The following is a 24,152-nucleotide window of genomic DNA, read 5'->3' as shown; positions in this document are numbered from 1 at the left end:
ATCTTACTCCCCATCTTCCAAATAACATCACCATTGAGTGAGGATTCTTTTTGTTTTTTCTTTAGGGTTATTATCATCATAGGTTTTCCTTCAGTGTTCTAGTCCCAGTGCCTAAAACAAATCTGGGCATAATGTAGGTGCTCAAAAAAATAATAAAATAAAATGTATAATAAATAAAATTAAAATGTATATATTTTATATATGTAATCTATATAAATACATTTACATATAAATTTAATTATATTATAAACTTTATGTATAAATTATATACATGTTGTAATATCTATTTTATATATAAATTATACATATATGTATGTTTTGAGCGAGCAACTTGATTTGGGAAACTCAGACGAGTGAATCTGCACAACCAGCTTAGCACAGGTTTGGCAAGTGGCAAGTACTTTACAGACGTTAACTATTATTACTCACTAAACGGATCCTATGTACCTCATTCCCTGTGCCACACTGCAAGGGCAGGTGGTCTCTGTCCTCAGGGTGACCCCAGGCAGCAGAGCCGCAGCCGCAGGTGAGCCTGGAAATCGAGGTGTGGACGAGTGTTGGCCACCTTCCCCTGGAGGCTGTGGGGAACGAGCAGGAAGTGTAGAGCTGGGCGACCCAGACAGAGGCTGACGAAGTCCCACTGTCAGGGAGCGTCTCGTAAACCTGTTGGCTCTGCCACCATAGTGCAAAGTGGCTGGACCTTATATGGATACAAATGGGCATGTGGCTGTGCCAATAAAACTTTATTCACAAAAATAGGCTGTGGGCCAGGTTCGCTACTCCATGTTTTAGAGTCAATGATCTTAATAATAGTAACAGATGGCACCTGCACACAGTGACGAGGGTGGGCCACAGGACTGGAGCTCAGGGAAGGGTCTGCAAGAATGAGTGAACCAGGGAGGCCCTGAGTCTCCTACTAATCTCTTGCACAAGTGCTTCGGTCGGTTGCTCTAGTCCAGCTGCCAGGATGAACACACACATCCGGGGCACCGTGTGCGACACTGACACTGACCTTGGGGAGGCAGGCAGGGGAGCACTGGGAACACCCACAGCTGGCTCTCTGGCGCGGGGCACCCATCTGTAAGCGCGTGGACTCCTGTGGTGTAAATCCTCCTGCCGTGGCCAACTGGAAGCTGCGAACAGGATGCGGCTGAGGGCAGGACTGGGGAGCGGGAGCATCAGCTCTGGCCAGTGGCCAGGGAGCCGGCTTCAGCCCAGCACCATTGCCGCTCGAAACCGGGGCCCCCACGGCCTGTCTTCACAGCCAGGAGCTGCGAGGGGAGGACCCGGGGCCTGGCTGGATCCTGGTTCGCTTCTTCAAGTCACACTGAAGCACGAAATCACTGTAGGAAAGTGGATCCTGAAAGTGGGGGGCTTTCTTGCTCACACACGGCGGGAGACACACAAAGCCTTGGTACCAAATGCCAAATGAGTGCGTGTGCGCATGTGTGCATAGGTGCGTGCTGCGTGCATGTGAAAGAGAGAGAGAGAGAGAGAGAGAGGAGGGCGAGGCCAGCGAGCCCGGGAGGGGCGGGAGGGCAGAGCCGGGGGTCAGGTGGCGAGGGGGCCTGGCGGGAGCACACCGCCTTCAACTAGGAAGCTGTGAAGGGGGAGAGAGTTGTACCAGAGCTGAAACGTGGCAACCTTGAAAGACCCTGAGCCTTGGACTTGATTCACTGGTCATGTGACCATCCTGGAGCGCTATGGCCACATAACAAATCTCTCCAAACTTCTACTAATCAGCATCTTCCCAATCTCGTGGCTTCCAGGAGTGAGGAGGCTGCATCATGCGCCTCTGTGGCCTCTCCTCAGCAGCTGGCAGAGAAGGTGCCCCGGCCAGACAGCGAGTTCCTTCTGTCGTGGCCGCAGGGGACGAGCTAATGGGGGTGGCTGGGCTCCCTGCCTGCCCTCAACACGGCCACCCAAGAGAGTACAGCAGGGGCCTGCCGGGAGCTGAGGGCCATTCCAGGGATGCCACGGCCCCAAACGGAGGGCCAGGAGGATGGCAGTGTGCGCTGGGGACCCCAAGGTCCTGGGGGTCAGTGGTGGGGGGACAGGGAGAAACAGTCCCTTGGCCGAAGCCCTCGCTGGTCTGGCCAGCTTCAGAGGACGTTTGGGTCTGTCCACCATGCATGGCTCAGCTGAGGTGTCAGCCGAGACCTCCTGCTCTGACCACCAGCTGAAGCTGGATGGGACCTTGACCTCGGGACGCGCCTGGGTTGGGGTCTCAGTTGCTGCCACTGCTGTCCTCGCTGTCGGAATAGGCTCCCAGCTGGCTCAGGGAGGAGGCACCAGGCGTCCAGGCTGCAGAGTCAGCTGCCTTCCCGCTCCTCGCTGGGCCTGGGGGAGAGGGAGAGCTAGCCTAGGGGGCCTCCACCCTGCACCCTGGGGGCACCCCTCTCCCCTACACGCAGTGGGTTCCCAAGCTCCCCAATCGCACTGGGGGCGGTGTGTGCTGCCACCTGGTGGCTGCCCAAAGCACCGCACACCGGTCCCAGGACCCTGGGACACCTACCCTGGGTGGTGGGTGACACCTGGCCCTGCTGGGTGCTGCGACTCAGGTCTGCTTTCTTCACCACAACGAGGCCTGACAGCTGCGGCCTGCTGCCAAGGGTGCCGACGCTCCGTTCCCAGCTCTCCGCCTTCCTCTTGGCTTTTGGTGCCTGGGGGCGAGGGGGGACAAGAGCAAGTGAGCTGGCCCAGATCCCACCTTCTTCGGGCTCCCTGCAACTATGCTTCCTAAATCACATCACATCTTCTCCCCTCTGGGCCTCTACCCATGCCCCTCCCTCCACCTGCAATGTCCCCCTTTCTTCTAATGTGTTCTGTGAACTCCTACACATCCCTCAATACCCATCCCAAGTATCAGCTCCTCTGGGAAACCTTTCTTCCCAGTTGAAGCGCAAGTGAGGGCTGTGTGTCCACACCCCCAGTGCCCTCCACTGCCTCATTAAGTGGGCTCCTCATCTCTGCTGTGGGGTCCTGTCTTGTTCACGACGGGGTACACTGTACCACAAACAAGTCTTGGCACGAAGATGCTCTACCAACGTGTCTGATAGGAGGGAAGATGCAGGTGCCCACCTTGGGGACTTGTGAGGGGAAGGCAGAGAGGGGCTCAGCCCCACCTCCAGCTCTTCAACTCCTTGGGAAGGGGCCCCTTTCATCAGTTTTGTGTTGAAACACAGGAACCGGAATCCCCTGGACTCAGGAGGTCCTGCCTGAGTGAGGGGCTGGAGCTGCAGGGGGCACGGTGGGCAGGGTGCCGCCTTCTGGGGGCCACCATCTGAGGGAAGACGGAGGACGGAGGAGGGAGTAGATCAACAGGACAACATTTGTCCGGACAAACGGTGTGACAGCATGAGGGAACAGCAGCCAGTTGGGGGTCAGGACAGGTGCCTCAAAGAGCGGACTGTGGGCTGACCTCAGAGTGAGGAGCGAATGAGCGGAGACGCAGAGACAGAGGCAGGGCCAGAGGGGGCACTGGGCTGGGCACACCAGGGGGTCTGGTGGAGCCGGAGGAGTACGTGTGCAGGAGGGGGACCTGGCTGCATCTGTGCCGGCCGGGCCCGCAAGAGGGAGCGGTCCAGCGGGGTGCGCAGAGACCAGCAGTCCCAGCCGCGGCCTCCTGAACCCACTGGCCGTCCCCACGGCGGCCCAGCACTCGCACGCGGGAGCCCGGTCCCCAGACCTGTCTGCGCCAGCCACAGAGCCGCACGGACAGCTGAGCTCCTGCAAACCGCACGGGGAGGGGCCGGGAAGTCTCGATGGCGCCGCACCGTGCACGACAAGACACAAAGTCTGTCATCAAGCGAGGTGTCAGGGAGACACCTGGAGCAGACGCCCGGCTGGGGGTGGGGACGTCAGAGAAGCCCAGACTGCTTTCAAGGGGCTCCAATCTCTTGTTCCACATCAAAGAGAAAATTTTAGGCAATTCTCGGGGCAGTTTATGCAAGAAAGTGTGAAAATGGTCCCCAGGAGACAGATCCTCAAAGAAAACGTCCTGGTTCGGCGTCGGGGAGTAACGGATGGGAGTGCGGGAGCCCCAGGGCCATCCTCTCTGCTGACAGTCACCGGATCCTCACGGGAACATGGCTGCGCCCCAGGAAGACTACATCTCCCACACTCCTTTGCAGCAGGATGTGCTCAGGTGGCTCGGCTCCGACCAATGGGCTGTGAGCCCCGGGATGTGTGCTCAGAGGGTACAGGGGCCCTGACCTGTGTCCTCCCCTGCACACCCCGGGCCCCTGGCTGGGAGGGGACAGTGGAGGTCCGGCAGCAGGGGGGCAGCAGGAGGAAGCTGCCTGGGCCCGATGCCGATCCGGGTGGCTGTGTGTGATTGTCATTCGACCCAAAAGTGACCTCCGTGCTGTCGCACCGCTGTGACTTTGGGTCTTACCCAGCGGCTGGGCTTGCATCCAGCGAGCACAGACCACAAATGCGGCTGAGTCACAAAATAAAATGTGTCTGGGGTGACGACCACTCCTCACGTTCCACTTCAGCCCTCATCTTAAATGAACACACCAGCGCGGCCTTGACCCCGGTGGATGAGACAGCTGGCTGGAAAATGCTGGCAGCCAAATCCTCCTCTTCCCTCCCTTCTGCCAACCCGGGGCCAGGCCAGCAAGAGGCCGCAGCCCCCAAGCTCCCTGTGGCTCCGCGTGGCTCCGTGTGGCCAACGGACTCTGAGCTGCGGGGCCCTGGTGGGCTCCCCTCTCACCCCCACCCTGGCCGGACACCAAGCAGGCCGTGGAGGCTATGACCCCAGAACCGGAACTGATGCTCCGGGGAGGAGGTGCAGGAGCTGGAAAGAGCTGGGTCCTGGAGCGCTGGGGGCAGAGCTGCCTGGAAGTCCTGCCTGTTGCCCCAGCACTATTATGGGGATGGAGAAATAAACATTTACATTCCTAAGTCTCCACGTCTGGGGGTCTGCTTGTCTCAGCAGCTGAGCAGGGGCTGGGAAACTGCAGCCCTGGAGGCCGGCCGCTGCCTGCGTAGACGGGGTCCTCCTGCCACGTGGCCGGCCCACGCACTCACAGATGATCGACGGCTGCCCGTGCCGTGGTGGCAGAGCGAGGAGGCCTTAGGACACCCTGTCCGGCCCTGACCTACCGTCTCTGCTTAACCCGAGAGCACTCACCTCATCCAGGATGGCGGTGGGCTTGGGCTGGAGGGCGAGCCGCGGCGGGGCAGGAGCAGGCGTGTCCTCTTCCGAATCCGAGTCCTCCAGCAGCCTGCGTTTGCGGGCTTCTTCCACCAAGGCCCTGTGGGATGGCACGCGTGCCTATGATCCCCTGCGGGGCTCGCTGCCCCTCCTGACAGCAGGGCCAGGGAGGGCCGTGCCAACTCCTTGAAATGCTCTCTGTCCACAGAGGGCAGCGAGTGGTTACCAGCCCACCTCAACTAGAACCGTGGTTGGTGAGTATTGCGGCCACACCTGGAGCTCCCCAAACCACATTCCCCTTAACCACCTCAAAGCAGCACCTGGTGCTCAGAAGGTGCTGGATAAATGCACACTGCTTGCACCACGATGCATAGATTACTGCCCTGCTCACCTGATGGTGCTGCCTGGGCACCCACTACGCGTCTGACCCTGCTCCAGGCCCTGGGAACGCAGAAGCCAAACCCAGCCTCTCATTCAGGTTCTAGAGACAGGGAGGTGACGAACCAGACAGAAGGCTCCAGGGTGGTCGGTTCCGTATGGGCCTGACGGTCCCCCCCACAAATCCTCAAACCCGGGAGTGATGCTGGTGATGCTGACAGATGCCACGGAAGAGAAAGCGAGGTGGGGGGGCGGGGTACAGGAAAGGCCTCCTGCAGAAGTGACACTTGCGGGAGCCACAGAAGATCGGGAAGGGGGACTGTTCCAGGTGGAGGCCTGAGCCCAGGCCGTGAGGTGGCTTGAGCACCTGGGACTCCCACCTGGCCCCGCCTGGCCCACTCACGCAGTCTCCCGCTCATCCTCTTCCTGCTCCTGTTTCTGCCGCTCCTCCTCGGACAGCCGGTGCTGCCGCAGCATGGCCTCGAAGTCCACGTGGGCCTGCCGCTGGTTCAGATCCTTGAGCTCCTGCAGGTTCTCCAGAACCTCCATCTCCAGCTTGGAGTCCTTGGTTCGGTTCTCCAGCACCTGGCGGGGATGACACAGGCTGAGTGTGCGGGGACGCCGGCCCTCCATGCGGCTGGTGGGGCCGCGGGGGGCAGCGCCCACAAACGGGGGGAGCCCCCACCCCTGCCTCCTGCCCGCTCCCACTGCTGCACTCATTTCACAGCTCAGAGCACTGAGGCTGGGAAGGGGAGGGGAGTGGTCTCCTGTGGCCATGGGGCTGGACGTCCAGCCTAGCTCCACCATGAAATAAAAACAAAAACAAAGACAAGGGGCCTGGCTGGCTCAGTCATTGGAGTGAGCGACTCACGACCCTTTCGCCCCTGGGTTGTGAGTTCAAGCCTCACGTCAGGTGCGGAGCTTACTTAGAGATACCAGCAATAAAGATTTAAAAAGACAATCTCAGTAACTGTTACGTGCCAGGCTCCAGGCTGAGATGTGGCCAAATGTTTCGTCTTCGCAAGAATGCAGAGAGGTGGAGCCAGCCCAGGTCTCTGAGACCTGGGTGTGAAGCCCTTGTGGGCTGCTTCTGGGCCGTGTGACCCTGTGACCCTCTGCGAAGTGGCAGTCGGAGGGTTTCAATATACGCCCCCCAATTCTTTGATGCTCCTACCCTGAAACAGCAGCTCCTGCCCTGAAAAGCCTAATTCCCCCTCCCATAGGTGCAGACTGGCCCGGGTGACCCACTCCTAGAGAACAGGGTCTGAGGGGATGACAGTGTGTCACTCTGAGTGGGTCGTAAAAGGCTTCCTCCCGGCTCTTCTGGATCACAGGCTCTGGGGAGGCCAGCGCCGTGTCGTGCGGGGTGGAGAGGCCCCCGTGGCATGGACGTGGCCAGGTGAGCTTTCAGAGGACGCAGCCGGCCTGCAGTTTGACTGTGGCCTCAGGAGAGACCCTGGGCCCAAACCACCAGCTCAGCTCCCTGGGCCTCCCGACCCCCAGAAGCTAGACGATCACACGTGTTTATTAAGTTGGAGTTTGGGGGTAACTCATTAGGCTGGAAGCTCCTGTGGCCAGTGCAGGCAGACTGGGACTGACAAGACCGCGAGGGGGCTCCGGCCACACGGCCACCTCTGCGGAGCCTCCTGCCTCCCCGTCGCTCCACACGACACAGCAACCCTGCGTCAGGTCCCAACTGGCGGCTCAGCAAACAACAGGCAGAGGCGTGGAGGGCCCAGCGATGGGTGGGCTTTGTGGGGGGTGGGGGGAGACTGGAAGGAACACAGACAACAGTGTGTTTCCCGAGAAAGACAAAACTGGCCAGTGGCAGGTGACTGGTTTGAAGACAACCAGTAATGGTATCGGCTCTCGGGGATCGCGTCCCAAGAGTTTCACGTGTACAAACTCACTTCATCCCCCTACCACCTCAGAGGGCAGCCATCGACCCCACACGAGGATGCTGGGGCACAGAGAGGCCAAGTACCCGGCCCAAGGTCACACAGCCAGGGAACATTCAAGCGAAGGTCTCCTTCCACGCCTCCAGTCCTCACACCCTCGGTCACAGGTGTCTTCTCTGCAAACGGCGGCAGCGGGCTGCAGGCAGCACCTTGTGTTCTCAAGTCCGACCTTCGGCCGCCCTGTTAGTGTCCTCTGGCCACCTGACAATCTGCTGTGGGGATCTCACTGTCCCTGGCTGCTGTGGGTCAGGGTCCGGCAGGGCTTCCACAGGCTCAAATCAGGGGCCGGCCGTCTCACCCGAGGCCCAGGCTCCGCTTCCAAGCTTGCTCGGGGCTGCTGGCACAATCCCGTTCCTTGTGGTTTGGGGGCTGAGTTCCCCCACTTTCCTGCTGGCTGCTGACAGGGGACCGCCCACTGCTCCCAGCCACGCGGCCCCCGCTCCAGGCTTGCTCCTTCACGTCGCTAATGTCCTCTAGACCCAGATGAAGGGGCTTGGGTGACAGGTGTGGCCCAACCTAACAGCTTCATGGAAGCAGTGAGAGCCTCGCATGCGTACCCCGAGGACTTCGCGGGCTGTGTGAGAAGGGCTCTCAGGGACCACTTAGAGTCCTGCTGACCACACCCCCCACCTCCTCACCCCCCAGTGCCTGGCTCACCTTCATGGGGTTGTTGAGCTCCTCGTCCTCCCGCTCCTTCTGCACCCTCTTCTCCTCCTCCTCCAGGAGCTTCTCCGCCTGGAAGTTCCGAGTCGCTCCGTGCTCCATGGTGTAGTCTGTGTTCTCGGGGTCTGTCTGGGAGGGAGAAGGGCACACATCAGTCCTGTGTCCTGGGCAGCGTTCCTGCCAGCTGGCAGCATGCCTTCTCTCTGTGCTTCCCTCCCACTAATGCCTTTTCTCTACTTGTCTTTTTTTTTTTTTTTTTTTAAATTTTTTTTAAAGATTTTATTTATTCATTTGACGAGAGATCTCAAGTGGACTCCTCACTGAGTGTGGAGCCTGACATGGAGCCCAACACGGGGCTCGACCTCACAGCCCTGAGATCACGACCTGAGCCACAGGCAGAAGCTTCACTGACTGAGCCACCCAGGAGCCCCTGATCCCTCTAGTCTTTAAAAAATTCTTAGTATTCATAAATATCTAAATACACGTGGATCATTACAACTCAGGTAAAAAAAATCATTTTTCTGGAAATGACCCAGATGGGTGACTGCAGACAAGTGGCTGTGCACACTGGTGTATTCACGCATCGGAGTATGATTCGGCGTGAAGTGGCACAGGCACCACCACGCCCCACGGTGTGGAGGAACCTGGAACCACGCAGGACACACACACACGAGGACACAGAGCGCTCGGCTCCACTCACGAGAAACGTCCGCAATGGGCAGGCACACAGACAGAGGGCAGATGGTGGTGCCCAGGGCTGGGGTCGGGGTGGGCACGATGGGGGACTGACTGCTAACGATTCCAGGGCTCAGTTTGGGGGTGACGAAGTGTGCTGGAATCAGGTTCAGAGGACAGTTTAGACCGACATGAATACATGAGACACTGAACCAGACGCTGTAAAAGGTGAACTGCCTGGTATGTGAGTCACATCTCGCTAAAGCTGTTGTTTAAAAAGTAGTCGAGGGGGATCCCTGGGTGGCGCAGCGGTTTGGCGACTGCCTTTGGCCCAGGGCGCGATCCTGGAGACCCGGGATCGAATCCCACATCAGGCTCCCGGTGCATGGAGCCTGCTTCTTCCTCCGCCTGTGTCTCTGCCTCTCTCTCTCTCTCTCTGTGACTATCATAAATAAATTAAAAAAAAAAAAAAAAAAAAAGTACTCGAGGGGCACCTGGGTGGCTCATTGGGTGAGCGTCTGCCTTTGGCTCAGGATGTGATCCCAGGGTCCTGGGATCGAGTTCCGTATCGGGCTCCCTGCATGGAGCCTGCTTCTCCCTCTGCCTATGTCTCTGCCTCTCTCTCTCTCACGAATAAACAAAATCTTAAAAAAAAAAAAAAGTCCTCAAAATATAAAATTCTTTCAATGTACTTTTTTTAACCCCAAGGAAAAAGCATTTGGTGAAAAGACACTCCAACTGAATGCAGGGTCCTTGGCCGTTCCTCAAAAACTGTCCACACCGCTGGGGTGCTACTGGCTGTGAGCCCCACACCGCGTGGTGCTTGTTTCCTCTGTTACTGTGCAACCCGGCTGCTCCTAGGTTTCTGCCTTTTTAAATAATGCTGTTGGGAACGACCCCCAAACCTCTGTCTGTCTGCTGGGACAGAGTGGAATAGGAGCTCCCAGGTGGCGGGGGGGGAGCGGGGAGCCCTTGGGGGCGAAGGACCCCCCCAACACTAGCGTCTACCTTGAAGGTGATCTCGGCTAGGCATCGTGTGCACTTGATGTAGAAGCGGAAGATGGGCAGGCCCAGGTAGGCCTCGTTCTGCACCGTCTCCTTGCGCGCGTTGAACTTCTTGCCCTTGTAGATGTACTCTCCGCACGTCTTACACCTGCGGGGGCAGGACAGACGGACTCAAGCCATCCCGGCACCCTGGTTCCTGCTGGTGGGATGCTTTGACATTCTGGCAGATGGCCGCTGGCATGCCTCCAGGGACGGGGAGCTCCCTCCCTGGTGACACAGCCTGCCTCAGTTGTCCCCTGCCTGGCGTGCTCTTCTTACCAGCTGTCAAAGTCTTGGCCCCTGGGGTCACCTTCTGGGGAAGCACCCAGACGACCCTGAGCTGCCGAGCCTCGCCTGCTACACACTCGCAGCAGCCTGGATGGCGCTCATGGGCATCCTAGCCTCCACAAGGGAAGGTTCCACCACGAGGGAAGCCACATGGAGCAAGGCAGAGCTCTTGGCCCCTGGCCTCCCTCAGGTCCTGTGTCGGCCCTGCCTGCCGGCATCCTGACGGTTCCTGCAAATCCTCCCAGCCCAGTCCCACCTCCGGGCCTCTCTGCCCTTGAAGGTCACAAACTCCACAGCACCCGTCACCTCTTGGACCTCAGCTCTGCCAGCATTTCTTCTGTCGCTTCCCTGACGACCCCGGCAGGGCAACCTCCCTTCCCGCCACCTCCCTTCCCGTCACTCTCCCTCGTGCGTATGCACACACCCCACGTACACCTGGTGTGAATGTGACCAAGCACATGGTCTTATCTCTACTCCCTGTCAGACTGTGGGCTCCGCAGGGCAGGGGCTCTGCTCATCTTGCTCCCCAGAGCACCCCCACCCCTGCGCCCCCCGGCCCTGGCACACAGCAGGTGCCTACAACGATTGCTGAATTTTAAACATGAGCAAATGCAAGAGATAAACAGACCAACAATGATTTGCAAACACACACTGAGTTTCATGGAACAATGTGTCTTTGATGATTGGGTGTATCTGACTTCAATATGCTTAAATGTGAAAAAGTTTGAGGCTCAGAATCAGTAAGACACGATACAAAGGGCAAGACCTGGGGACAATGACAGAGAAAGAATCATAGAAGCGGTCAGATGGGGGGTCACGAGAGCCTGAGGGGTGTGTTTCTTTTGTTAAGATTTCATTTACAATTTTAAAAATATATATTATTTTTAAAGCTTACTTATTTTTTTTTTCTATTAACCTTCACACCTCACGGCTCTAAGATCAAGAGAGTCTACCAACTGAGCCTGCCAGGTGCCCCTAAAAGGGGGAGATTTAAGCCAAGACTGGAGGAGTGAAAAGAAAGTCACATGAGAGCAGAAGGAAAAGTGTATATTCCAGGCAGAAGGAACAGCCTGTGCAAAGGTCCTGGGGTATGAAGCAGTGTGGCTGCTGGAGGTGGTGAATTAGTACACTCACACTTACTACCAACGATCCAGATCTCGAGGCTGACTCTGGCCGGGAGCTCTAACAGGCAGGGGGGTTAATCCTGATCTGTGAGTAAAGTGAGGGTTGGCATGCTCATGTGCTCCCTGGATCGATGTCTGAGACGGCACTGGTGATTTGGTCTGAGCACCAGGGATAAGCCACCCTCTGTGGATGTCACACACCAGGTCTGTCTGCCATGACTGACGGGACGGAGTGGGGGACACACAGGGAGTCACGTGGGGTCACTCACCTCATGTTGAAGGGAGCCATCAACCGTACCACGTACTGCCGATCTTTGGGGAGCTTGAGCTTGGGGATCTTCGATGGGTCAAAGTCAGGCGGGTAGTATTTCTGTGGGGAGTGAAGGTGTCAGGGGAGCTGTTTCAGGCACAGGGGCAGGATGGGGCAGAGGGAAGGGCTCCAGGGAGCTGTCCCCAGGTCCCGAGGGCCACCCTGGGGCTTGATGATTCAGTGGGAGGACTCCTAGGGCTCAGCACACACCCGTACTTATGGCTACCTCTTCCTATAGCAAAAGGACTCAGAGACACATCAGCAGTGGGAAAAGGTGGTAGGAAGGTCTGGGGAGACCCGGCACCCACTTCCAGAGTCTTCTCCCAGGGGAACTGCACAGGACATGCTTAATTACCCCAGTGAGCAACTGAGGCAACACGTGAGAAGGTGTCTGCCAAGGAAGCTCCCAGGGATCCCAGGGCTTTCACTGAGGGGTGGTCACGCAGGCCCCTCGGCCTCGCAGCTTCCAATACGTTGGGCTCCCAGAGGAAGGCGGGTGCTCAGCATGACCCACGCTCTACGTACAGAAAGCGTAAGCACGGGAACCACCCTGATATCCCAGTTCCTGGACGCCAGCCCAGGTCCAACCTCCAGACCAGCCTTTCCCAGGACGGCAGCCCCGGGCCTGCGGGATTAGCTCCTCCTGCACCCGAGCCCCAGGTGGGAGATGTGATGCACACAGGACAGGTTTGGATCATCGGAGAATAAAGCAAGTCTGTGTTCTGGGCCCTTTACAGCCCGTGCCTCACAGAATCCTTGCACGGCCTCTACGAGGCGCAGCAGATGTACCCATGTCACAGTGGAGGACACTGAGTCCCAGGGTCGGGGTGGGGGTGGGGGTGAACCCCGGGGAGAAGCAGCGTGGTGCAAGGGCGATCAGGGGCACCGGTTACAGAGCCGAGGGCCTGGATTCGAGTCCCCCATCCCCCTGGACCCCGCTGTCCTCATCTGAATGGAGGGAACCCCTCGGCCTGCACAAGTGGATGAGCAGGGCGCTAGCGCAGCATCCACAGTAAATGCGGGGACAGAGGGTCCAGCGGGGTCCTCGGACGGAAGGACCCTCGTGCACTCGGGGTCCAGCACCTGCTCTGGCCTGTGATCCCTAACGTAAGTGTGAACGATCAGAGCCCGCCCGCGGAAACCGGGGCTTGCACACTCCCAGGCCGGGGAGCTCACTCTCGGAGCACGCACCCCTCCCAGGGCTGCGGACAGAGGCTCGGAAGTCAGGGGCCGAATCCCGCCTTCTGAGCCCCCCCGCCACCGCACCAGGGTCTCGGTTTTCCATGAGCGCCCGGAGAAACCGAGGGTCCTGGGAGGGTCTCCCGGGAGGGAAGGAGCACGACCCTCAGGACCCCGGCGGGGCGGGGCCTCACGGAGCCACGCCCCCGGGGAGGAGGCGCGAACGCCAATCCTTTCAAGGTGGATCCGCCCCCAAGAGACGTGACTGGCTAACTCCCCTCAGCACAGCCAATCAGGGCAAGTTATTGGGCAAACATCCTAAGCTCCGCCCCCAAAGGCGGTGAGGGCCCACCCCTCACGGAAGGTGATTGGGAGATGTCTGAAAGCCACGCCCCGCGGAAGACCTTTGGCGAAGAGAAAGAAATCCCAATGGGAGAGCACAGAAAATCCACATAGGCCGGAGCTCCGAGATGTCCTGCCGCGGCGAGAAAGCCCTGGCCACCACATACTTACGTTTAAGACTTTTCGTTCCGACATCTTTGCCTCCTACTTCTCTCACCAGCTCGAGAAAACTGCTTCGGCTCGGTGTTGGCCGAACTTCCCGGACCGTCCCTTGTATTTCCGTCAACGTCACTTCCTCCACTGTACCATTGGGCGGAGCATTCGCAGCTGCCTTTTTCATTGGCTCCGGTTCCCGCCTGTCAAGGTCTGAATCCGGCTACCCTCCCTTCCCGGGTGCACCCTCGCGAGATGGCGACAAAGGTTCCGGGGGTCAGCTGGTTTCAAGTTCAGGGGAGGCGCTGCGCCCCCTAGAGGTGAGCCGCGGCTCACAAATTCCATCGTGACCCGCGGGGGCCGTGGCTCGCACGTGCCTTGGGGTTTCGTCCTTTATGGAGCGAACGCGGAGGTCGGCGTTGGGCGCTGACGCTCTCTGCGGGGCTGCAGAATGCCACACGCGTTCCCGTGCTAGGGAGCGCACCTGGGGACTGGGGTCAGCTCCCACGGCCACGCGTGTCCACAGAGGAGCTCCCCGGACGCCCTCCCCAGGTTTACCTGGAGTCCCAGGCAGAGACTCAGACCCAGCACCCAGACGCACCTCCCCTGCACACGCTCATGCACACCAGCTCCTGCACCCACCTCCCCTGCACACACACAGGCACCAGCTCCCGCACCCACCTCCCCTGCACACACACAGGCACCAGCTCCCGCACCCACCTCCCCTGCACACACACACACAGGCACCAGCTCCTGCACCCACTTCCCCTGCACACACACACACACACACACACACAGACACCAGCTCCCGCACCCACCTCCCCTGCACACATACACACAGGCACCAGCTCCCGCACCCACCTCCCCTGCACACACACAGACATCAGCTCCTACACCCACCTCCCCTGCACACGCACACACACCAGCTCTCACACCCAAACACCTGGTAAGGGATCTGTGGACAGTGCAACAGGGCAGTGTTGGGACATGGGAGAGAAAGGGCACCTGAGATGGCGTGTGAGCTTCCCGTGGCAGCTGCAGGGTCATCACGAGCTCAGTGTCCTGAAACCACACGTGTTTATTACTCTGTGGTTAGAAGCTCAGAGGTCTAGAGTTGGGGCGCCTGGTGGCTCGGTTGGTTGAGCGTCGGATACTCGCTCTGAGCTCAGGCCATGATCTAGGGTGGCGACGCTGAGCCCTGCATCAGGCTCTGCACTCAGCTTGAGTCTCCCTCTGCCCCTCCCCCTCCTGTGTGTTTTTTGTCTTGTGCATGTGCACATGGGTGAGGGCGGGAAGGAGTTTAAAGCAATGGGAGTTGGGGGGGGGTTCCAGGGCAGAATCTATTTCCTTGACTTTTCCAGCCTCCAGAGGCCACTCACACGCCACAGCCCATGGCCTGGCCTCACTCTGGCCTCTGCTTCTGTCGTCACATCACCTTCTCACCCTCTGACTCTTGTCATTAGGCCACCTGGACCACCTGCCTTGATGACCATCAACTTGATGCGGGATATTACTTTAAATTAAGGACCCTCAAGACTCTAATCCAATCCGCTAAGTCCCCTTTGCCCTGTAAGGGGCTGTATTCCCACATTCTGGGGTCTAGAAGGCGGCTTTTGGGGGCCGTGACTGTGCTGGCCACACAGGAAGTGGTCAGGAAAGGCTTCTCGGAGAAGGTGACCTTCGAGATTAGACCTGAGTGAAAATCATGGAGAAGCCCAGTGGATTTTCTCCATCCCCCAGTCCTGGCTGCTTTGCCTCCTCCCGGAGAAATCTTCCCCAATCCCATGTCCTGTTTGCATCCAGCCATAGCGGGGCTCACCCGCGGGCAGCTTTTCAGGAGGCAGGTGTACTGAACTACCGAACTGACTGGATCTCAGCCCCCAACCTCACCCCACCCCAGGCCGACACCCCGGCCGCCAGCCCCAGGCTCCTCCTCCTCTGGTCCAGCCCTGACCCCATCCATGGGAGTGCGGATTTGCTGTATGTCCTGCCCCATCCTCTCCTCTCTGGGGCTCCGCTGCGTCTGTTGAAAGAAGGGAGGTGGGACGCCTGGTGGCTCAGCGGTTGAGCATCTGCCTTTGACCTGGGGTGTGATCCCGGCCCAGGATTGAGTCCCTCACCGGGCTTCCTGCATGGAGCCTGCTTGTCTCTGCCTATGTCTCTGCCTCTTTCTCTCTGTCTGTTGTGAATAAATAGATAAAATCTTTTTTTTTTTTAATAGATAAAATCTTAAAGAAAAAAAAAAGGAGGGAGGAGGAGTCCCGATGTCGGCAACGACAATCTTTTTCTAGTTAAACAATAAAGAAAATCACATGTTCACAGTTCACGGAGCTCTGTGTACATCCCCATTTCATAGATTGACAAACTGAGGCTCAGAAAGACAAAGTCACTTGTCCAAAGTCGCGCAGGAACTCGGCAGCAGCAAACCCAGCTCAGTTGGGTCCCATCCATCCTTGAGTGGGTGGCAGCAGGGCAGGGGGGCGGCGCAGACGTTGGGAGCCAGCCCCTCTTCCAGGGGCGCTGGGAAGCCCCCGCTACTTGCCCAGGGGCATGGAGGGAGCAGCAGGGAGACTCCAGTCGCTCGACTCCCCGTAGTCGGTGAGGTCCTGAGCAGCCACCTGGATGCAGTACCTGGCTTGGGGTCTCACAGCCCTGAAGGTGAAGGACGTGGTTTCAATAGGCCCCACCTGGGAGGGAGCAGAGGCCGGAGGCCGGGTCAGTGGGGACGCGGAGTCTGGTCCCGGCGCCACCCTAACCAGGGTGCCCGCAGCCCCCTCCCCGTCCTTGGCCCCAGAGCCACCCGTTCAGGACTCCTCTGTGGACCGCACGCCCCCGACCGCCAACACCCCGCTCCTCCTCCCGGCCCCAGCCTGAGCCTCTGGGATCCGCCCTCCTTCCGGGTCCCCCTTATCCTCAGAACAGAAGGACCGACCCTGATGTCCCAGCGGCCCCCCTGCCCCCCACCCTGGGCAACTTCCTGGCCCCAGATCCGAGCGTCCTGACTTGTGTCTCCCTCCCCGCTGTGTCCTGGGGCGTCCGGAAGCTCGCAGGATGTGGCGGTTTATGTTTATACGTTTAGATTAACTAGCGATTGCATGACTGCGAATGTACACAAGGCCACTGCCTTCTGCAGCTCTTTGAGTCTCACGGCTCGTGAATTCTGTCTTAATCTAAAAATTGCCGAAATCGGGGTGCCTGGGTGGCTCAGTCAGAGTGTCTGACTCTTGGTTTCGGCTCAGGTCACGATCTCAGGGTGGGAGTTGGCTTAAGATTCTCCAGGACGCCTGGATGGCTCAGTGGTTGAGCTGCTGCCTTTGTGACCCCGGGGTCCTGGGATGGGATCGAGACCTGCATCGGGCTCCCTCAGGGAGCCTGCGTCTGTCTCTGCCTCTCTCTATGTCTCTCGTGAATAAATAAATAAAATCTTAAAAAAAAAAATCACCCTAATTCTCACCTTAAAAAAAAATGCAAAAAAAAAAAAAAAAAAACAGGGGCTCCGGGCTGGCTCAGCTGGTAGAGCATGCAACTCCCCCCCCCCTTTTTTTTAATTGTTTATTTGAGAGAGAGAAAGAGAGAAAGAGGAGGGGGAGGGGCAGAGAATCTTAAGCAGATTCTGTGTTGGGCACAGAGCCTGACGTGGGGCTCTTTTCATGACCCTGAGATCATGACCTGAGCCAAAACCAAGAGTCAGATGCTTAACCAGTTATGCCAACCGGGTGCTGAGAGCATGGAATTCTTGACCTTAGGGTTGTGAGTTCGAGCCCCATGCTGCATGTACAGGTTACTTAGAAATAAAATCTTAAAAAATGTAGAAATTAAAATTATAATAAAATCAAAATTTATATACATATAAATAAATTGCAAACATATTTCAAGTAAAATTAATGGGGGCACCGAGGAAGCTCGGTTGGTGAGGCACCTTCCTTTGGCTCAGGTCAGGATCGCAGGGTCCTGGGATGAAGCCCTGCATCGGGCTCCTTGTTTCTCCCTCTCCCTCTGCCTCTCCGCCTGCAGGTCCACGCGTGCAAGCGCTCTTGCTCTCAAAGAAATAAAATCTTTAAAATAAAATAACACTAAATCGGGCAGCCCGGGTGGCTCAGCGGTTTAGCGCCACCTTCATTCCAGGGCCTGATCCTGGAGACTGGGGATCGAGTCGCACGTCAGGCTCCCCGCAGGAAGGCTGCTTCTCCCTCTGCCTGTGTCTCTGCCTCTCTCTCTGTCTCTCATGAGTAAATAAATAAAATCTTAAAAAAAAAAATAACACTAACATTTAAAAGCCAGCTCCTTGGCAACTCCCCACATTGCAGTTGCTCAGCAGCCACACGTGGTTCGTGGTACAATTTAGTGGGTGCAGATGTAGCACAATTCCATGGCCCCCGAAAGTCCTACGGGCCAGGGTTGTGGGAGCCTCCACCTGCAGGCGCTCAGCTCCTGGGGCTGCCATCCCAGGCTGGTGCACGGGTGACTTTCTCCGACACTCAGCAATACCCCGGCCTTATTTATTTTTCACTTTGTACAAACTTAAAACAATATTGGTGTTTTTAATCAAGGTGCAATTCACCGGGCATAAAATCAACCAGTGAAAGTGGACAATCCCACGGCATTGAGTGCATTCACAATGTTGTGCCACCTTTCGCTCCTTCTCGTTCCAGAAGCTTCCATTGCCACAAAAGGAAGCCATGTCCCCATCCACCGTCTCTCCCCACCCTCCCCAGGCTCTGGCAGCTAGACCCCCCTTCCTGTCTGTGCAGGGGCCTGTCCTGGACGTGTCCCACGCATGGACTCATGCATGTGGGGCCTCCTGTGTCTGGTCCCCTCCCTGAGCATCATAGGCTCAGGCCTGTGCCCCGGGTGGCACATGTGAGCGCTTCGCCCCTGTTCCTGGCCAAATGACAGGCCTGCACGTGGGTGAATACGTGTGTTAATCTATTCACCTGTCGACAGACATCTGCGCAGTTTCTGCCTTTCAGCTGCTGGAATGGTGCTCCCGTGAACACTGGGTGCCAGGCTTTGTCTGTGCTCCCATTCGCTGTCCTTTGGGTGCCCAGACAGGAGCCCAATCTCTGGGCCCCCGGGAGTGGCCCCCATGCACGTGCTGGCCCCTCTCCCCGGGGCCCCTCAGCCTCCCTTGGTCCCCCTCACCTGGCGGAAGCGGGGAGATCCGTGATGCTTGTATCGGATCCAGTACTTGAGCGAGAAGAGCTCTGGGAAGGGCCAGGACCGGGGCGGCTCCCACTGCACCCACAGCCGCTGCCCAGGGAGGACGCTCAGGCGGACGCGTTCGGGAGGGTCGGGCTTGACTGACAGACAGCAGGACGCGGGGTCAGGGGCTGGCAGGCTAACGCCTCCTTCCAGCCAGCCAGCCAGCGTCCACTGAGTGTCCAGGGGTGTCCTAGACGCCAAGGACACGGCGCTGACCACCACAAGCCCAGCCCCTCTCCTGGAGCTCAGCCCATCAGGGCAAAAGATGGGAAACATGAAGCAAACGCATGGGTCATGAGGAATAGGGAAGAAAGATCGAGAGCGCGAGGAGAGTGGGTTGCGTGGATTTTTGAGACGTAGCTCACAGACTGCAAACACACACACACACATACCCTGGGGTTAAAGCGTACAGATCTGGGGTCGTCATACGTTCACAGAGTTGTGCAACGTTCACTAAATCTAGAACATTTCATCACCCCAAAAAGAAACCCCGTCCCATCAGCATCGCTGCCTCACAACCACTAATGCACTTCCTGTCCATGGACAAGCCCATCCTGGACGTGTCACCCCCGTGGACTCACACCCCGCGGGGTCTCCTGTGTCTGGTTCCCTCCCTGAGCGTTGTGGGCTCGGGCCTCGTCGTGGGCTCGGGGTAGCATGTGCAGGCGCCTCCCTCCCGCTCGTGACTAATGTTCCAGAATTGGATGGAGCACGTTTTGTGTATCCGTCCATCTGCTGATGGGCACTTGTGTGGTTTCCGCTTTTTGTCGAGTACAGATAATGTTGCCGTGAACATTAGCGCGCGAGTTTCTGAGCGTGTGTGACTTCATTCCTCGGGGGTAGTTCACCCAGAACTGGAGTTGCTGGCTTATATGATCACGCATGCTTAACCCTTTGAGGGGCTACCAGGCTTTCTTAATAAGCACCAGCAACATGCGAGGGGTTGCAGTCTTTAAATAATGTGCTCAGGGGAGGGCTCACTGAGGAGATGATGTCTGAGTAGAGACGTGAAGGAGGTGAGGAAGTGAACTGTGTGGAGATCTGGGGGAAGAGGGTTCCAGGCAGAGGCCTCAGCCAGTGCAAAGGTCCTGGGGCAGGACCTGCCTGGGGTGTTGGAGCAACAAGGAGACGTGTGTGGCTGGAGAAGAGTGAGTGATGAAGGGACGCCTGGTGGCTCAGTTGGTTGGGTGTCTGCCTTCGGCTCAGGTCATGATTCCAGGATCCTGGGATCAAGTCCCACATGGGGCTCCCTGCTCAGTGGGGACTCTGCTTCTCTCTCTGCCCCTCCACCCGCTCTCTCTCTCTCAAAAATAAATAGATAAAATATTTTTTAAAAACCCTCATCTTGAAAAAAAAAAAAAGAATGAATGAGTAGGACAGAGGAAGGAGGAGAGGACAAGGAGGGGACGGGGCAGGTCGTGCAGGGCCTGGGGGGCCTCGGGGCCTCGGGGAGGACTTGGGTTTCTACCCCAGGCAGGTGGGAGCTCTGAAAGGCGGACGGGGAGATCGGGACCTGACTCGGGTGCTCAGGGGCGCCCTCTGAAGGCCGCCACGGGGAGGACGGCCGGGGACCCGGGCAGAGGCGACTGCACTGGTCCGAGCAATGATGGAGACAGAGCCGGGTGGGGGCTCGGTGTGGGGAGAAGCAGGCGGCTTCTGGAAGAAATGTAAAGGTGGAGCCAACAGGACCCCGGGTGGATGGACAGGATGGAGGGCAGGAGGCGGGTGGTGGGAGCGCGGAGGGGCAGGAGCAAGCTGACGGCCCCCACCCCTCTCCCCCCACTGGTCACACTCACTGAGCTGCTCTGGGACAAAGGGCACGAAGCTGCTGCTGCTGCCCCAGGGCCGGACCGCCGTGACGTTGAGGACGTAGGGCACCATGGAGAACATGTGGACGTCGGGGATGGTGCAGCTGGTGGCCTCGGGTGTCTGCTGCAGGCAGGGCTGGCTCTCCCCATGGGCGGCCACACCGAGCCTGGACATGCAGGGGCAGTGTCAGGGCCCCGGCGCTTGCTGCAGGCCGGGCCTGCCCTGGACACTGCTCGGCAGTGCTCAGGGACGGGGCTGGGACACTGCTGCTGGCCGTGTGACCCTGGGGGGGGCGCTCATCCCAACCCCACAGAGCCAGGGTGGGGAGGGAATGCCCCCCACGGAGATGCGGGGGCCCAGAGTGTACAGGTCTCTGGAACATCCACACTCCAGCCTTGCGATTGCAATATTCCCAACTCTAGGGACTCACAGACTCTGGAATAAGAGTCTGACTGTCCTGAGTTCTGAGGCCCCAAGATTTTGGACTCTAGAGACAAGCTCAGCACTGTGCATACAGCCTTCCAGAACATTCCACGTGCTCCAACCGTGCTGTCGCATGTAGTAGTCACTGCCTACGAGTGGTTGTCCACGCTTCAAAATGTGGCTGGTGGGATCCCTGGGTGGCGCAGCGGTTTGGCGCCTGCCTTTGGCCCAGGGCGCGATTCTGGAGACCCGGGATCGAATCCCACATCGGGCTCCCGGTGCATGGAGCCTGCTTCTCCCTCTGCCTGTGTCTCTGCCTCTCTCTCTCTCTCTCTCTCTCTGTGACTACCATAAATAAATAAAAATTAAAAAAAAAAAATTTAAGAAAAAAAAAAAAAAAAAAAAAAAAAAAAACAAAATGTGGCTGGTGCAACCAAGGGCGGCTATTTATCTACCCTCCATGTCCAGATTCCAGCCATCAGCAAACGTGAAAAGGTTGTTCAGGACCATCCAGGTGGGGGACTCTACTTCCCCAACCACAAATTTTATAAAATCTAATCAGAGATCAAGAATTTCTGGTGAAAGTTTAGGATGTGAGCTGAAAAGTGCCCTATGTGTAAAATGCACATGGAATCTCGGGCTTAGTACAAAGAGAATGCAAAATATCTCACTATTTTTTAAAATATATTTTTTGAAATATTTATTTATTCAGAGAGAGAGGGGCAGAGACGCAGGCAGAGGGAGGAGCAGGCTCCATGCAGGAAGCCCGACTTGGGACTCAATCCCAGGTCTCCAGGATCACACCCCGGGCTGCAGGCGGCACTAAACCGCCGCACCACCGGGCCTGCCCTAATTTTTAAAATATTGATTACATGTTGAAATTATCCTGCTTTTCTTTTTTAAGATTTGATTTGTTTATTCATGAGAGACACACAGAGAGAGACAGGCAGAGGGAAAAGCAGGCTCCATGCAGGGAGCTCGACATGGGATTCGATCCCGTGTCCCCAGGATCACGCCCTGGGCCAAAGGCGGCGCTAAACTGCTGGGCCACCTGGGAGGCCCAAAGTGATCCTGCTTTAATCCTACTGAATAACATTGGCTTCTATTATAAACTTAAATGTATAAATTGTATGTAAGCATGTTAAGTTACATGCAACCCCATTAATGAAATATTTGGAATATTTAGATGTTGCTGAAGAAAATATATTGAGGGATGCCTGGGTGGCTCAGTGGTTGAGGTCGTGACCCCCAAGTTTCCAGGATCGAGTCCCACATCAGGTTCCCCACAGGGAGCCTGCTTCTCCCTCTGCCTGTGTCTCTGCCTCTCTCTGTGTGTCTCTCATTAATAAATAAATCAAATCTTTCTTTAAAATATTGAAATTAACTCCATTTCTCTTTCCTTTTTAGAATGTGGCTTCTAGAAGGTTTTGTGTTTTTTTTTTTTGTTTGTTTGTTTGTTTGTTTGTTTGTTTTCTAGAAGGTTTTGAACTCAGCATGTGACTCACAAGTTGTATTTTAGGAAGTATATTCCTATTGGCCGGGGCTGCTCTGGAATCCGGGAGGGTTTTGGGCCTCCAGCTGTTCAGGCCGCAGGGCACCCAGCCCCGAGAGAAACCCCCGGGGACCCTCCCCGCACTCTGACCTGTACGTGGCAATGAAGGATGTGGGCGTGGCGGAGCGGGGAGCAGGCGGCAGGGTCCAGAAGCAATCCACGGCAACTGGGTACCTAGAGGCCCGGCACCGCACTCGGGGCTGGGTGGGGGCTGCTGGGGCCCCGGAGGGAGAAGGAGCCGTGTGAGCCTCCACGCCGCCTTCCCCCGGGATTGTCTGAGCCCTGAGCATGCTCAGCCCCAACTTCCCTGCCAGCCGGCGCCGGGCACACAGTAGGTGCCTAATAAAGGTTTGTGGCGCAAATGAATAGGTGAATGAAAGACGGCTGCATCATCTCTCGCCTCCACTACAGCCTGCGGAGGCAGGGAATATTAGCCCATTTTCCAGATGGGAAAACTGAGGTTTCGGGGGCCACAGGGGGGGGGGGAGCCCCGGTGGGAGGGAGCTGTCTTACTGTAGCCCCTCTTCCCAGCAGCTTTGTTTAGTAGCACAAGGAACGAATGCATGTAATTAAAATGTCTCCTTCTCTCCCTTCTCCCTCCCTGCCTCCCTCTCTCTCTGTCCCTGCTGTCGCTGCCACTTTCTGGTGTCACTTGCAGGGGCAACTCGTCCTGTGTCTCAGTCTCCCCATCCATGCCATGGGATGGTAACCCCCTCCCACCAGTGGGTGATCCAGTAGGCGTGAGAGCTCCCGCCCCAGCCCAGAATATTCCACACAGTCCAACTCCAGTTTCCAGGCAATGCCCCCCAAGCCCCCGGCGGGTCACACATACCTTCTCTCCCTCGGCAGGATGAGCAGCCCACCCAGAGGGCGAGCACCAGCAGAAGTCCTGGGGCCATGAGTCGGCGGGCTCTGCTGTCCCCGGAGCACCTCCGGGAGGCAGGGGACTCGGGTCCCACCAGAGGAGGAAGCGCAGCACCCGGTCAAAGCCCCCACTTCCCCTCCCCCGGGGTCTGACTCCCTGGCTGGTCTGCGGTTTGCTGGGCCAGCAGAGCTGAGCGGGTGGCGGCGGAGGAGCCCTGGTCCCTTCACCTGTCACCGCTGGGCACAGGGTTCCGGAGGCCCTGAGGGTGGAGGCGGGAGAGGAGGCTTCGAGAAAGAGAGAAGTGGAGACCCCGTGGCCTTCCCCACAACAGCCTGACTGCCAGTCCTTCCTTCCGGCTTCAGGGAAGACATGGATGGGAAAACCCCAGGAGGGGACCGATGACAGGGTGAAGGTTGAGAAAGGACAGTGTGGGGAGAGACACAGAGACGGAGAGAAGAGAGTGGGATGGGGACAGCGTTGGGAGCCTGTGAGCCAGTGGCAGAAACACAAGAGACCGACACCGGGTGAAGAGAGACGCAGGCAGGACACGGGAAGTGGCCCCTGCACTCGCTGACCACAGTGCGGGGACCCACCCTGGCCAGCGCTCCACGCTCAGGGCCACAGAGACAGAAACAGGGCCCTGGGGAGGCAGCCCCACCTGCGGGACCTACTCTGAGCCGCAGGGACCCCGAGGGACAGGCTGGGCCCCTACAGACACGGTGCCCACCCTGGACACTCAAGGAAAGCCTGGGGACGGGCCACATTCCCGCCTCGCCCGCCTTAGCAGGGAAAGAGCTAAGAAGCCCCAGGGGATTTCGGGGGACTTGCCCAAGGGCAGGGAGGCTGCAGGTGGGAGGGTCCCAGCGGGGCTGGATTTGGGGTGAGGAAAGATACTCAAGAATGCAGACTTGGAGGCTGTCTTAACATCTGGATGGTTTGTTGATCGCGGACATCTGGTCGTTCACTGTGACACTTTACAGCACTGAGTCCACACGGTGCCCACTCTGGGGTCCGGGGACTGCGCTC

At 57.7% G+C, this 24,152-nt stretch overlaps 2 protein-coding genes across 3 annotated transcripts; both read right to left on the bottom strand.

Annotated features, from left to right (window-relative positions):
• Positions 1-726: 726 nt before the first annotated feature.
• YJU2 (YJU2 splicing factor homolog) lies at positions 727-13,398 on the bottom strand. The gene is made up of 8 exons (XM_041764512.1): positions 13,294-13,398; positions 11,561-11,661; positions 9,844-9,988; positions 8,155-8,289; positions 5,943-6,124; positions 5,138-5,261; positions 2,516-2,663; positions 727-2,340 (listed from the first exon to the last, which is right to left on the bottom strand). The coding sequence occupies exons 1-8, from the start codon at positions 13,315-13,317 to the stop codon at positions 2,228-2,230; spliced, it is 972 nt and encodes a 323-aa protein (XP_041620446.1). The 5' UTR covers positions 13,318-13,398; the 3' UTR covers positions 727-2,227.
• A 2,138-nt stretch (positions 13,399-15,536) lies between these two features.
• Positions 15,537-23,826, bottom strand: EBI3 (Epstein-Barr virus induced 3). 2 transcript variants are annotated; one of them, XM_041763509.1, is made up of 5 exons: positions 23,094-23,826; positions 22,352-22,475; positions 20,274-20,452; positions 18,418-18,575; positions 15,537-15,962 (listed from the first exon to the last, which is right to left on the bottom strand). In XM_041763509.1, the coding sequence occupies exons 1-5, from the start codon at positions 23,158-23,160 to the stop codon at positions 15,810-15,812; spliced, it is 681 nt and encodes a 226-aa protein (XP_041619443.1). In that variant the 5' UTR covers positions 23,161-23,826; the 3' UTR covers positions 15,537-15,809. The 2 variants fall into 2 exon arrangements, with proteins under 2 accessions (XP_041619443.1, XP_041619444.1); XM_041763510.1 differs by having other exon boundaries at positions 22,352-22,472.
• Positions 23,827-24,152: the final 326 nt, after the last annotated feature.

Source organism: Vulpes lagopus, chromosome 7, assembly GCF_018345385.1.
Source record: "Vulpes lagopus strain Blue_001 chromosome 7, ASM1834538v1, whole genome shotgun sequence".
Lineage (NCBI taxonomy): Eukaryota > Metazoa > Chordata > Mammalia > Carnivora > Canidae > Vulpes > Vulpes lagopus.
Note: the sequence above shows the minus strand (reverse complement) of the source record. Positions and strands in the feature narration are given on the sequence as shown.

Bases quoted from the DNA above. Each gene is read 5' to 3' on its own strand.
- YJU2 (XM_041764512.1), bottom strand. From the start codon at position 13,317: ATGTCGGAACGAAAAGTCTTAAAC. The intron at 8,290-9,843 runs GTAGACGCTAGT...TCTCCCTCCCAG, and splicing joins TAGCCGAGATCACCTTCAAG to ACAGACCCCGAGAACACAGA. The intron at 2,341-2,515 runs GTAGGTGTCCCA...CCTCTCCCCCAG, and splicing joins GGTGTCACCCACCACCCAGG to GCCCAGCGAGGAGCGGGAAG.
- EBI3 (XM_041763509.1), bottom strand. From the start codon at position 23,160: ATGGCCCCAGGACTTCTGCTGGTGCTCGCCCTCTGGGTGGGCTGCTCA. The intron at 20,453-22,351 runs GTCAGAGTGCGG...CTGCATGTCCAG, and splicing joins TCCTTCATTGCCACGTACAG to GCTCGGTGTGGCCGCCCATG. The intron at 18,576-20,273 runs GTGAGTGTGACC...GCTGTCTGTCAG, and splicing joins CTTTGTCCCAGAGCAGCTCA to TCAAGCCCGACCCTCCCGAA.